The sequence below is a fragment of the Hemiscyllium ocellatum genome, chromosome 32 (genome assembly GCF_020745735.1).
Source record: "Hemiscyllium ocellatum isolate sHemOce1 chromosome 32, sHemOce1.pat.X.cur, whole genome shotgun sequence".
In the NCBI taxonomy this organism is placed as follows: Eukaryota; Metazoa; Chordata; class Chondrichthyes; order Orectolobiformes; family Hemiscylliidae; genus Hemiscyllium; species Hemiscyllium ocellatum.
Genome location: NC_083432.1, coordinates 42850064 through 42865508, shown reverse-complemented (window position 1 = coordinate 42865508; position 15445 = coordinate 42850064). Strand labels below are relative to the sequence as shown.

Genomic DNA, 15445 nt, shown 5'->3' with positions numbered 1-15445 from the left:
CAGAACATTGGACTGGGGAGCAGTAAAATGTACATGTGCAACTCCACGGCACAAAGTCACAACAATGTGACCAGTTATCGTATGCAGTTCAGATACAACTAGACAAAATAGATAAACTCCATATCACAAGGGCACGGAGTCCACAGGTGATGAAGAAGAAACAGCTAAAAACTCCAATGAAGATGCAAAATAGGTAACAGAGAGTTTACCTTGGGACAGAGGGACTGTAACAGCCATTACCGAAGACATGTTTACAAACTCAGCAAATCAATAGACCCCCACCCTAATTTTGAAATCCAATAGTGGGACTCCGGGGCAGAGTATGAATACAATGTTGAGACTTTCTTTCTGGTATCTATCCAGCTGGGATCATCTGGTCAAGCCACCAGATAGAAGATAGTAACTGATGGTGGTTACTGTGGCCCTCATTTTCATAGGCCACTGCTTTGGATGTTAAACATTATTAAAAGTGTGTCGAAGCTACTACGTGGCTGGATGCTTTAGAGTAGCGCCCCTCATGGTGATTCTGGGCAAACACATCCGGTAAGAGATTTCATATTTACCAAATGCCTTGTCGGGGATTCAGAGAAACTGCCAAAACTTGACCGGCTCATCTGTGCAAGAGAAGTCCCAAATCGGAGAGCTTCATACACTGGGTCCACTTTGCTGCTTGTGGCTTAAACAGAGAACATGAGACGGATGTCAAAATGTATCAGAAATCTCTGCACTTTTTCTTATGTGAAGGAATAATCAAAATGCAACATCAAAAACGGATAATAAGTTCAGAAAGAAGGGAGGGTGTTTATTAGAGGTAGAGAGGTTAAACTCAATTGCAGCTTAATGTTTTTTTAAAGGAGTGTTGGAAATGTGAGAGTGAACCGAGTCTGGACTGTTGCAATGGCATAAGTTTTCAGATATCCTCAAGTCCTTTGTGAAAGTCTGTTGTTTCAAGTTACTTTTTCACTGGGCACTGACTTTTATGAGAGGGGAAAGAAAGATAAGAGATAAAAGAGACAGAAGTGAAAAAGAACAAAAGTGAGTGAGAGAGAACGAGAAAGAAGAGTGTGTGAATGAGAGTGAGTCTTCTAGTTCTTGCTTACAAATCCATTTTTCCTCATCTCTTCTCATGCTCAAACACAGCTGCTGAAATATAATTCACGTATATTCCAGGTCTAGTTCCACTGTCTTTCTAAGCTGGCCAACTGGTGGATGAGATTTTCATTTTTCAACTTCCAGAGAAGATTAGATTACTTACAGTGTGGAAACAGGCCCTACGGCCCAACAAGTCCACACCGACCCGCCGAAGCGCAACCCACCCATACCCCTACATTTACCCCTTACCTAACACTACGGACAATTTAGCATGGCCAATTCACCTGACGCGCACATCTTTGGACCCGGAGGAAACCCACGCAGACACGGGGAGAACATGCAAACTCCACACAGTCAGTGGCCTGAGTCGGGAACTGAACCCGGGTCTCAGGCGCTGTGAGGCAGCAGTGCTAACCACTGTGCCACTGTGCCGCCCACTAAGTAGGGACCAAACCAACAGATACTGAACTGTATATTAGTGCCTTTTCCAATACATTGATTCCAGCTCAGACTGAGACTTATTTAGGAATGGTTTAATAAGTTTAGCTTAACCTGGTCAGATCAACACAGCAGCCATTTTTGGTGAGTATCTGTCCATTCTCAGCCCACAAAAACATTGAATATCAATAGCCCATGTTCACTATTCTCACAACAATATCTTAAACAATGAAGAAAGCACTCTTTGACCTTCTAAATTCCAAGGCACACAACACTAGGTTATAACACATTAAGAGGCCATTCAGTCTATCACGCCTGTGCCAGCACATTGAAATAGTTATCTAATCGATCACACTCCCCTGTTCTTTCCCCATTGCCCTGCAATTTTCCCTTTTCTCAAGTATATTTCTAATTCCACTTCGAAAGTTACTATTGAATCTGCTTGCGTTCAGCCACCTGAATCTGACACTATCCTGTCAGGCAGTAAATTTCCGATTGTAACTCTCAGGTGAAAAAAAGAATTCTCACCCCACACTCCCAACACCGTCACACCTCCCTCTGGCTCTTCTACCGATTTTCCTGAATCTACATTCCCCTCGGTTACTGACTTTCCTGCTTATGGTAATAATTTATTTGCCTTTTAAAACTGTTAAATGTTTTTCCTAATCCCTCAGTAACAGGAAGATCTGACAAATCATAAAAGTAACACATCAAAATAAAACTGAATCAAGTTGATTTAAAATTAATGATTTTCCCCGAAGTTGTGTTTCTTGAGGTCCAATGTTCTGATATTATATCCGATGTCACTTTCATAAAAGCTTCTTTGTAGTTTTGTTGATATTTGAAAGCTGTCAGTCCAGCGAGGGATTAGTGTTCAGTTCTGCAGTGTCAGTGACCTCTTTCACTCTCTTTGTATTTGTAGTGGTTCTGTTCATTATGAGTCATCCAGCCTCCCTTTCACCATTTTTACTTTAGACATAGATATTTTCTAATGAGCCCATTCAGAGAGATGAAATTACACACCATTGCAGCAGATGGGACTTGAACCCAGGCCTCCTGACTCAGAGGTAGGGACACTACTTTTTTGATGGCAGGTTGGCTCAGTGCTTAGCACTGTTACATCACAGTGCAAGAGCTCCATGTTCGATTCCACCCTCCAGTGACTGTCCGTGTGGAGTTTGCACATTCTCCCAGTATCTGTGTGGGTTTCCTCCGGGTGCTCCAGTTTCTCCCTACAGTCCAAAGATGTGCAGGTTAGGTGGATTGGCCAGGTTAAATTGCCCCATAGGGTCCATGGATGTCTCAGGCTAGGGAGATTAGCCATAGGAAATGCAGGGTTATAGGGATAGAGTTGGATGCTCTTTGGACGGTCAGTGTGGACTCAATAGGTCAAATGGGCTGCTTCCACACTGTTGGGATTCTATGATTCTACCACTGCACCTAAAGAGTCCGAATACCATTTTTACTTTAAAAGTGGAAAGCTGACAGCTCCTTCTGAAAGTAGAAAATGACCCACTGGCCTACATCTACAAGCCTACTGTAAGAATTCTAAGAGAATTAAAGGCTTGGAGCTGGTCCCACATATTCGAGACAGCCAAGACTTGCTATTTCTCAGTGGAGTACAGAAAGATTTTAAAACTACAAATGAACAACAAATATAAATTGCAGAGAGTGTGACATGTGGAAAGAGACCAGCTGAAAGCATAACTCAAAGCTGACAACCTCTGTTTATTTAATAATTATCTCAGTAACAAAACCCAGTCTTTGCCTCATTATTGCTCCCTACCTCACACAGTGTGTTTAAATCTGTCGAATGCTACAACTGCTGTTTTATTAAAAAACGTTGACGAAATCAGGATTGACCATTCATTTTGGGAATCGTTGATTCTAGAAACTTTGTTCCACGACTCAGTCCCACTGTAGAAGAAAACTGTGGGTGCTGAATTCTGGCAACAGGTAGAGTCATAGAGATGTACAGCATGGAAACAGACCCTTCGGTCCAACTTATCCATGCCGACCAGCTATCCCACCCCAATATAGTCCCACCTGCCAGCACTGGCCCATATCCCTCCAAACCCCTCCCAACTATATACCCATCCAGATGCTTCCCAAATGTTGCAATTGCACTAGCCTCCACCACCTCCTCAGGGAGCCCACTCCACACATGCACCACCCTCTGTGAAAAAGTTGCCCCTTAAGTCTCTTTTATATCTTTTCCCTCTCACCCCAAACCTATGCCTCCCAATTTTGGACACCCCCACCCCAGGGAAAAGACCCCGTCCACCCACCCTACCCATACCCTCCACGATTCCACATGATAAAAATCGTCTGTTGCCCACATCTGACCTTGGGGAGCAGCAGAGGTCACCTAAACATTGGTTTAAAAAGTTTAAACCCTACAGTGTCAGAAAACAGTGGATACACAGGATTTAGAGTGAACCACGTTGTACCTACACTACCAGTCAACACACACATCCTAGCCCACAGGAAGGATGACTGAAGGATATGTAGAATTGTACTTCAGGGAAGAGTTATTCAGAAGGAATACATTAAATGGATAAAGACCGGAGAGTAATTGTGACTTTGGGAGGCAGGTGAAATAAGAAAAAGAATTACATCAATCATCCATTATACACCTCCCCTGATTTGTGCTTCTATTGACAGAGGTGGATTGGGAGTAGACTCAAAGACCGTCGGACTAGGTGGAAAAAAGGAGTTTGAAACACAAACAGTTCAGCCATGATCTTATTGAATAGCGAAGCAGACTCGAGAGCTTAATATAAAATAGGCAGTCTTGTATACAAACTATCAGCTGAATATAGAGTTTGCCCCATTGGGTTTGAGGGGCTGAATGGCATACTTTTGCTCTTATTTCATAAAATGTATGCAGTGCTGCTCATCATTAAAGTTAAATTAATCTCCATTGGCTCTGCACCTCCATCGATCAAAGCCAAGGATCCACTGGTTAAAGCTTAATCCTGTATACAGGTCCATTGCGAATCTTGCTGTCAGGAAAGAGAAATTTAGTTTGTGAAAAATGTAAAAAAAGAAAGAAAAGGAGGCAAAATAAACAGAAATTAGCAACCATAGCAAGGGTAGTAATATTGTCACTGGTGAATGTTTAGACAAAAGTAAAATCAGAATGCAAAGAAGGTGAAATAGGAAATTTGATAAAGTTTTTACAAGTTATGTTCTTAAATATTGCATGCTTAAACTGAACTATTTTCACCTTGCAACATTATCGGTTTGTTAAGATGGGCTTCAAAAGATCATGTTACATATGGATGTTTTTAATGGGTGTCTATATACTCACCAATTGGCATGGCTTCCTTAACAAATCCATATTGTTCATGGATGAGAAGTGGAGAGCTGAAATTTCGACGGAATCCCATCGGCTTTGAAATGTAACATGAAACAAGCAAGAAGATGCTGGTTAAAACGACCAGTGACTATTGGCATCGTTATCTTAGGACTTTGAAGTCAAGTGAATTGATAATCACATGCTTCCCATTGTTAGAATGTGTTCCTGCATTAAAATCATCCTATTTAATCATATTGCCATTTACGGTCCCATTTGTTCCTCCCATGATCTTTGTGACCAATGACATTTATTTTAATTCACTCATGGGACATGGGGGTCGCTGGCTGAGCCAATATGTATTGCCCATCCCTGGTTGCCCTTGGAAACCTGCTTTCTTGAACTACTGCCAGTAAATCCCCAGTGCTCTTAGGGAGAGAATTCCAGGATTTTGATCCAGTGACAGTGAAGAAACAGTGATATATTTCCAAGTCAGGATGGTAAGTGACTAGGAAGGGAACATGTAGAATGATGGCATTCCCTTGTATCTGCTGCCCTTGCACTTCTAGATGTAAGTGGCTATGGGTTTGGGAGGTGCTGTTTAAGGAGTTGGCGAATATCTGCTGTGCATCTTGTAGATAGTATACGCTGCTGCTACAGAGTGTTGTGGTAAACTGATTTTGTAGCAAATCACAGGCCAATTTCACTTTTTTACGTAGTGGGAATGATAAAGTTCAACTTTGGTGGGAAGAACATGAGGAGATGAAGCAGGACAACGAATACACCTCACTCAATGGAGTCAATTTAAATGAATATAGTGTACAATGGACAGTGCTGATTCAACATTAGGCACTTTGCACCAAGTTGGATTTTAGTTCCAGAGACCCAGTGGGGCTTAACCTCATGAGTGTAAGTACAGGGCTTTCTGGTATAACATGACAGCTGCATCCCTCTGCAACCTCACGCAATAAAAATCAAACTATGGAAATCCTCGATAGAAAATCGCACTGCAGAAGATCGTCATAGAAAATCACTATACTCATTCAGCAGAAAGTTTGTGTTATTCAAACAGTATCTACAATTTGTCAATCATGTTATAGCCAATTTGCATTGATGAAATGCCTGTTCTATCAGAACGACCTGTAAGTCATGTGATAAAACTTTAATACATTATCAAGTGAACATAAATGGAATGGAAACAGTGTAAAAATGTGAAAACTAAACTCCTCCTTGGTCTTCATTTCAGACAGGCGTCCAATGTAAGATCTGGTCAGTGGGTTGATTATTAGAGAAACAAAATCATTTCGATATTAGCTTTGAACAGAGATCCAAGAGCATACAGATTTGATGTTCAGATTATTACAAATAATTGTGGCAAAAAATCTTCCCCATATGATTTAAAACAAACACAATGATTTGACCCATGAATTAAAACACTAGAGTGGCTATTTTAAAATCAGTTTTTGACATAGCTATGTAATCATGTGTTAGAAATGTTACAAGATTACAGTTGGAGGGGTTTAGGATAGTAAGGGAAACCAAACCTTCAACTTATAAAGAAAAGCCCTGAAGTTGGTCTTATTTTATTTTGCATGTAACACTTTCAGTTGCTGAATTCAGAATGAAACATCTGCATTTTAATACAATGCCTGTGCACACAGTCTTCAACTGTAAAATCTTCCAGGGGAACTTATATAGGGAGTGGAAATCCATTAAGGTGAGGAGGGTGAAAGGTTATCATGAACAGGCAGAACTCAGGGTAATCGGATCAGCCATCTTTAACTAGCAAACAAGCAGGAGGCTGGAATAACACAGCAAGCCAGGCAGCATCTGGAGATGGAGATATATATATAAATCACTTCTTTTAAAGTTCAGATTTCAAAGTAATAAACTATGGATGCTGTTTTGGGAAGGGGTTTAAAAATGAATTATATCAGCCTTTCCAGAAGCATGATTTTAAAAACCAGTATGGATCAGGCAGCATGTGGACCCCAGGAGTGTTAATGGAACTTTGTTTATGTTGTAGCAACTCAAAAACAGGAGAGAGGAGGAAAGAAAAATGATCAAACCAGAGTTTAAAGATGAACAAGTTTTGTTTTGAAAATTAGCTCAAAGGATTCTGGGTTCAATTTGAACAAGACTTGATTGAGGTCAATAGAAAGCAGGAGACAACAGCTTCGCTTCACTTGGAGGTCGCCACTGATGTTACCTCGTCAGGTAATGAAACGTCTGGATATCAAACCTACAGCTCAGCGAGCAAACCCTAAAGTCAGACACAAGTATAATCTCTTTGAGAAAAAAGGAGATTGGTTATAATAGTTGAGCAGATAAATTACCTCAGTGAAAAGATGAATTCCAGACCAGGATGTTTGGTTAGAACTCTCCAGATTATTGAAAAACTAAGAAAGTTTAAGCTTTCAGTAGCAAAAAGGCACACTACTCAAAAGGAATTGAACAGAGAAGAAGCAGTTAAGTCAAAACACACAGATTGGACAGGGAAGGAAAGTTTCTCTGGAATTTGATTAACTATAAAGTGGTGGTGTGGGGGGAGTAAATGGAAGTTTAGTTTTGTTGTATTTTGAAGTTGCTTAAACTGTTTACGTTTTAGGTACCTTGGTTTGTTTCATCTGAAGCCATGTGTGCCTATGTTCAGAAAAACCACCTCAATAAATTGAAACAAAATATGATTCATCAAGCCAGATTTAATTTGGGGGCTTTGACTTGTCCAGTATTAATGTCAGCTGGAATCAAGAAGACCACAGGTAGCAGAGTTGCAGATCATTTCAGGTTTTGAGGGGGTGGATTGTGGGAGACCAATGAAGAGCGTATGGAGTTAATCTGAGAGCGGAATGAAGACATGAATGAGTGGTTCAGAAACAGACGAGCTGGGTCAGGGTGAAGATGGGTGATGGTAGGGAGGTGGAAATAGGCTAAACATCACTTATACAAATCCATTTACAATATGTGCATTTCCCACTTGCGATACAATTGCACTTGTGCCAACTGAAGCAAACACAATTGTTAGAATCGAATTTATCCAATCAAGCTCACATTCTTTGACAAAAGGCATTTGCATTTCCTACTGACTTGGCTGGAAGCACTGCCCCTGGGTATATTTGCTTTTTTTTCTCTCCAGAAATAAGATTGACCCACCTTAGAAAAGCTCGTCAGTTTGTAACTAACAGTTCTCTCTCATCCTCCACACCAGTCACGTAATTCCTTTGTGCTGAAGGCAGAATTGCTAAGAAAATGAATAGAACCTACCAAAAGGTCAAAACTGATATTCATGTCACTTTAAGTAAAATAAAGCAGCCCATAATAAAAGGCTTACATAATGGTTAGAGACGGCATGATTTATAGATGCCCCTGGGTACTATAATGATTATGACAGCTCGGGGAGAAGCTACGAGCTCGTACATTAAACCAAACACCAACAGGTCTTGGCAGCAATTGAGGCAGTTAACTATAATCAGTGTGGTTTTTTTTCCCTTAGATCTGAACTAATCAATCTCCAGCCCAAGTAAATTTGAGGAATTAAATTAGTTCTTGACTGACAATTCAGTGACATATTCCACTATCGCTTACAAAACAGATCAGAGAGAGAGGTAATTAATTCTTCTATTTACCAGGTTGCTTGTTCATATTTCATACTTAGAATTGTATAATGGTGAGTTATCTAGATTAATATTTACTGCCAGTGACAACAATGTCTCATGAACAGATACAAAGAATGAAGAAAATTACAGCACAGGAACAGGCTGTTCAGCTCTCCAAGATCCAGATCCTCTATTTAAACTGGTCACCTACTTTATAAGCATCTGTATCCCTCTGCTCCCTGCCCATTCGTCTATCTACCTAGATAGATCTTAAATGACGCTATCATTCCTACCCCTACCACCACTGCTGGCAACATGCACCAGGCACCCACCACCCTTTACATAAAGAACTTTCCCCGTGTATCTCCCCTAAACCTTTCCCCTCTCACTTTGAACTAGTGATCCCTCATAATTGAGTCACCCACTCTGAAAAAATGCTTCTTGCTATCCACCCTATCTATACCGCTCATGATTTTGTAGATCTCAATCAGGTCCCCCCTCAACCTCTGTCATTCTAATGAAAATAATCCAATTCTATTCAACCTCTCCTCATAGTTGGCAGCCTCCATAGCAGGCAATATCCTGGTGAACCTCCTCTACATGCTCTCCAAAGCATCCACATCTTTTTGGTAATGTGGCGACCAGAACTGTGTGCAGTATTTCAAATATGGCTGAACCAAAATCTTACAAAATTGTAACATGACCTGTCGCCTCTTGTACACAACACCCTGTCCAATGAAGGAAAGCATGCCGTATGCCTTCTTGACTATTCTATTGACCAGTATTGCCACTTTCAGGTTACAATGGGACTTAAACACCCAGATCTCTCTGTACATCAATGTTCCCCAGACTTTTCCATTCACTATTGAGTGTGTGGTGCTTGTCAAGCAGCATCTGAGGAGCAGGAGAATCAACGTTTCAGGCATATGCCCTTCATCAGGAGTGAGGCTTGTGGCCCAAGGGGGCTGAGAGATAAATGGGAGGGGGGTGGGGTAGAGGGGAAGGTAGCTTAGATTGCGATAGTTAAATGAAGGTGAGGGAGAAGGTGACAGGTCAGAGAGGAGGATGGAGTGGAAAAGATGGGAAAGGTGATGCACAAGTCAAGAGGGCAGTGCTGAGTTGGAGGTCTGGGACTATGTGGGATAATGTGGGAGAAGGGGAAATGAGGAAACTGGTGAAATCCACATGGATCCCGTGTGGTTGCAGGGTTCTAAGGTGGAGTAGGAGGTGGTGTTCTTCCCCCAGGTGTCAGGTGGTTAGGGTTTGACGATGGAGGACGCCCAGGACCTGCATGCCTTGTCAGAGTGGGTGGGGGAGTTGAAGTGTTCAGCCACGGGGCGGTGGGGTTAGTTGGTACGGGTGTCCCAGAGATGTTCTCTGAAACGATCTACAAGTTGGCATCCTGTCTCCCCAACGTAGAGGAGACCACATCGGGCGTAATGGATACAGTAGTCGTCAAACCCTTACCATCTGACGCCTGGAGGGAGAACGCCTCAACTCAAGAACAGCTCCTTCACTATCTCATATCATTGAACTCAAGTACTTTTTGATTCAGGGAGCATGTAGCTATGTCCTTCTCTAAGCTGATTTTACTTGTTATTGTTGAACAAAATGTTAATGTCGCTCATTAAGCAAGGAAGGGTGGTACTAGAGAGTAAAACATTCTCCCACTTTTGAATGCCAACACATAGTTCTCAGAGTAAATCTTGGAAACATCATTCATCAAAAAACATAGATCTGTTGATTATTACATTAGTGCTGTGAGAGTTTGCTATGTGCAAATTGACTACATGTCAAATGTACCCCTTCAGCTGTCGAGTGCCTTAGGCTCATGAATGGTGTAGTCATTGTAATGAGGTCGGCCAGGTGAACCTCACAGAATGTGAGTTCCCTGATTGTACCAGATTAACAGCCCCAATCAGGGAGCCCTGGCTGACATATTAACGGGAGGTTCTGCTCTCTTTCAGGGAGCTAGATCAGTGTCAAGAGCTCTCCCCCTGTAAATAAAGGGTGACTTAGTGACAGGATACTGACCTCTGGGGGGTTATTCTAAAAGGTGCTTTATAAATAAAAGTTTATTTGTTTGCTGTCACTCATTGATGGAATAATATCGTGGGGATACGTTTGTTCTGAAAGCTGTCTAAATTCACTGCTTGGTGGCATAGATATTAAAAATTAGTGAAAAGTGACGTGAAGTTGAAACTTTGTGCCTCAGGACTAAACCACAAGAAAACCAAACTCTAAAAAGGAACCAACAATTGATCCGGCATGACAGGAGAATGCTTATTGGATTGACTATGGTTGGCATGGCAATATAGAAAAAACCAATAACTGTCAATCTTACTTAACTGATTCAATTCAAACCAGGCAAATTTACTCTGACTGGATAGAATTCCAAAGGATACATGAATAAAAAGCAGCACTGCAAACTTTTTTTTAAAAGAAACTGAAGACTCCCCTCTGCAAGTTCCAAGACGTTTGTCACACCAAAGCGGCAGAGAATGCTCGCTTGAAGAGACGTTGCTGGCACAATTGGCTGAATGGCCTGCACCGTAATAATCCAACAGACAGAATGGTTAAGATGGTGCTCCATCAGTCAACTGAGTTTCTGAACAACACTCACCAGCTTTCCGATGCACTGTTGCCGAGATGCACCTTCTCCGCATTGTGGGTGAGCATTAATTTTACAGAGTTTGCAACGCCATCCTCGTTTAGAATACCCTAAAAGAAAATTCACAAAACAATAAAATAAACCATCCTTTAGCTTCAGGCTTGTAATGGCTCCCTCTACAGTTTACCCCTTGCTAGTGTCAGGTGGCCTTGCAAATCTACCTGCTCCCTCCACTCCTTAGTCTCCGGTTTACTTTCCAAACTCCTACCCCAAGTGCTGCCCATCTCCATCACCATGCGTACATTCAAACATAGGGACTAGGATCAGGAGTAGGTAACTCAGCCCAGATCCTGCCTTGCCATTCAATAAGATCACAGCTCATCCGATTACACCACATTTCGGAATAGCCCTAAATCCTCCTATGGACCTGTGTATCTTGCACGTGCAATACCGTCTTTCCTAAACTTTCTGCTCCCATGCTGCTCAGTCTCAAAGTCACTCTTAAATCGCCTGCTTTGGCCGGAAGACCAACTCACCTCTTTCTGACTTGGCTCTGATCCTCCCCTCTCCTAATCTGGTGGATCATGTGGGACTTGTTATGCTATATTGACGTTCCTTTATCAGGGCAGATTGAAGAGTTTGCTGCAGTTTTGCCCCAGATTGCACCAATGATGTGAGAATATAAATTTTAATCCAAAATGACATGAAGTTTGGTGCAATATTTAGCACATTAATTTTTCTTTGACAAGCCTGGTCCAATGACAATAAAGCTCTTTAAAACCCAGCCTTGAATCCTTTAAGTGAGCTGTTGAAATCACTAAGATTACCACCGTGTATGAAATGCCAGAGGTCAGGACTAGGTCCGTAGCCATAGATCGCAAGTTGCCTAATTACAGGTGATCCCCAATTATGAACATCTATCTGAGCAATGAGTCGCCAGAACAATATTAAAAGATCTGACATGCAATCATTTGCATATCCTTACTAATGATTATTTTATACTGTTGTGTTGTTCTGACTAGAGTACAAATTGACTAATGAACATACTGAAGAACAGAAACCATTCAGTCTGGGGACTGTATCATATAGAAGCTAAACACAGCTAATGCTGGAAAGCTAAACGACATGCAGAAAATGCTGAAGAAACTCAGTAGATCTGGCCACATTTGTGAATAAAGGAACAGTAAACAGTATGAGTCTAAACTCAAACATTAACTGTTCCTTTGGGGTGACCTTATAGCGGTTTATAAAATCATGAGGGGCATGGTTAGGGTAAATAGACAAGGTCTTTTCCCTGGGGTCGAGAGTCCAGAACTAGAGGGCACTGGTTTAGAGTGAGAGGAAAAAGATTTAAAAGGGACTTAAGGGTCAACCTTTTCACACAGAGGGTGGTGTGTGTATGGAATGAGTTGCCAGAGGAAGTGGTGGAGGCTAGTACAATTACAACATCTAAAAAGCAGCTGGCTGGGTACAGGAATAGGAAGGGTTTAGAGGAATAAATGCTACCAAACAGGACTAGATTAATTTAGGATACCTGTTCCACATGGACGAGTTGGACCAAAGGTTCTGTTTCTGTGCTGTACATCATTATTACTCTACAACTAAACCTCTCCTTCAGAATGGAATACCATTCATTTTCCTTCAAGTCTATTGAAATTATACTAGATTTAAAATGATAACTTGGTTTCTCTCTCCATGGATGCTGCCAGACCTGCTGAATTTCTCCAGCATTTTGTGTTTATTACAGAATGAAGTAAGATTTCAAAAGATCAATTGGGATTGAAAAACAGGATCCCTTTTGACTATTTGTCCTCACCCATCGAACAGGTCCACTTATTTCAGTGCTTTTCCAAGTTATTTCAGTGAGAGATGCTTTATGTTCAGACCATGCACTTATGTTTGTCTGTGCACAGATGCCGGAAGTAGGGCACACACAAGCACCAGTTTGGAACGGAGTGAGTGTCTCAGGAATAAACCCACTGTTCTGAACAATTTACATTGGCAGTGAATTCCATTTTTCATAGAATTGCAGAAAGAATCCAATGAACATCCTTCCACCTTCAGAGTATGTCTCAGAATTGAGCAATGTGCTGACGGTTTTGTGAAATCTGATGGAATCTGGTTCAGGCAGTGCTGATAAAGCAAACTTCAATGCTGTTCCTACCCTCTTGTAATCTAGGCTCACAACACCATGGGATCATTCTGGAGCAGGATTGTTAGAGAGAATAAGGTACATTAGATCACGAGAGGATATAGCTGCGCATGTTGAAGCGTCATGTTGCACCTTTACAGGACATTGGTTAGGCCACTTTGGAATACTGCGTGCAATTCTGCTCTCCCTCCTATAGGAAGGATGTTGTGAAATTTGAAAAGGCTCTGGAAAGATTTACAAAAATGTTGGAGGGTTTGAGAATTTGAGCTTCAGGGAGAGGCTGAATTGGTTGGGGCTGTTTTCACTGGGGCGTCAGAGGCTGAGGGGTGATCTTAGAGGTCTATAAAATCATGAGGGACATGGTTAAGGTGAATAGGTAAGGTCTTTCCCTGGGTTGGGGGGGGGTGGGGTCCAGAACTAGAGGGCATAGGTTTAGGGTGACAGGAGAAAAATTTAAAAGGGACCTAAGGGGCAACGTTTTCACCAAGAAGGTGGTGCTTGTATGGAATGAGCTGTCAGAGGAAGTGGTGGAGGCTGGTACAACTATATATCGATCCAAATGCCTTTTAAATGTTATGAATATGAAGGGTTGAGAGGGATATAGGCCAAGCTGGCAAATGGGACTATTAGTGTTAAACTGGGTGAAGGCCAACTATACCAAAATTCGGCAGGAGCTGGGGAATGTAAAATGGGAGCAGCTGCTTGGAGGGAAATCCACATTCGCTATGTGGGAGGCTTTTAAAGAGAGGTTGATTAGAGTTCAGGAGAGATATGTTCCTGTGAAAATAAGGGATAGAAAAGGCAAGATTAGGGAACCATGGATGACAGGTGAAATTGTGAGACTAGCTAAGAGGAAAAAGGAAGCATACATAAGATCTAGGCAACTGAAGACAGACAGAGCTTTGTTAAAATATCAGGAATGTAGGACCAAAATGAAATGAGGAATTAAGAGGGCTAAAAGATCTCCTTAGTGAGCAGGTTTAAGGAAAACCCCAAAGCCTTTTATTCGGATATAAGGAGCAAGAGGGTAACGAAGGGAAAGGTTTGGCCCACTGAAGGACAAAGAAAGAAAGAGGTGTGTGGAATCAGAGGAAGTGTGTGAGATTCTTAATGAGTACTTTGTATTGACACTGACTGAGGAGAGGGTCATGGCGGATGTTGAGGTTAGGGACAGATCTTTGATTACTCTAGGCGAAGTCAGCATGAGGAGGGAGGAAGTGTTGGATATTCTAAAAGGCATTAATGTGGACAGGTTCCCAGGACCGATTGGGCTCTATCCCAGGTTATGGAGGGAAGTGAGACAGGAAATAGCTGGGGCTTTAACAGATATCTTTGCAGACCCTTGAACATGGAGGAGGTTCCAGAGGACTGGAGAATTGCTAATGTTGTTCCCTTGTTCAAGAACAGTAGCAGGGATAATCCAGCTAATTACAGACCTGAGAGCCTGACGTCAGTGGCAGGGAAACTACTGGAGAAGATACGGAGGAATAGGAATATATACCCTGAAAGGTTAATTTCCAAACGTTTCGTTACCTTACTAGGTAACATCTTCAGTGGACCTCATGCAAAACAGTGCTGAAAATTCCTGCTTTCTATTTATATGTTTAGGTGTCTTTGGGTTGGTGATGTCGTTTCCTGTAGTGAAGTCACTTCCGGTTCATTTTCTCAGGGAGTGGTAGGTGGGGTCTAACTCAACGTGTTTGTTGATAGAATTCCGGTTGGAATGCTATGCTTCTAAGAATTCTCGTGCGTGTCTTTGTTTGGCTTATCCTAGGATGGATGTATTGTCCCAGTCGAAGAAGTGGTATCCTTCCTCAGCCGTATGTGAGGATACCAGTTAAAGAGGGTCATGTCTTTTTGTGGCTAGTTGGTGTTCATGTATCCTGGTGGCTAGTTTTCTGCCTGTTTGTCCAATGTAGTGTTTGTTACAGTCCTTGCACGGTATTTTGTAAACGGCATTAGTTTTGCTCATTGTCGGTATTGGGTCTTTCAAGTTCATTAGCTGCTGTTTTTGTGTGTTGGTGGGTTTATGGGCTACCATGATGCCAAGGGGGTCGAGTAGTCTGGCAGTCATTTCCAAGACCCTATACAGACAATGAGCAAAACTAACGTCATTTACAAAATACCTTGCAAGGACTGTAACAAACACTACATTGGACAAACAGGCAGAAAACTAGCCACCAGGATACATGAATACCAACTAGCCACTGTTATCACTGGTATCCTCACATACGGATGAGGAAGGACACCACTTCGAC

General features: G+C 41.9%; 1 protein-coding gene across 4 annotated transcripts in view; it reads right to left on the bottom strand.

The window, feature by feature from the left end:
• Positions 1–15445, bottom strand: part of LOC132830837 (SH3 and cysteine-rich domain-containing protein 2-like) — a 129766-nt gene that overhangs the window by 34434 nt on the left and 79887 nt on the right. For all 4 annotated transcript variants that reach the window (XM_060848713.1, XM_060848716.1, XM_060848714.1 and 1 more), the window contains 3 exons: positions 11048–11145; positions 4844–4925; positions 564–676 (listed from right to left, as the gene is read on the bottom strand). In XM_060848713.1, the coding sequence (XP_060704696.1) occupies positions 564–676; positions 4844–4925; positions 11048–11145 (293 nt within the window). The remainder of the gene's footprint in view (positions 1–563; positions 677–4843; positions 4926–11047; positions 11146–15445) is intronic.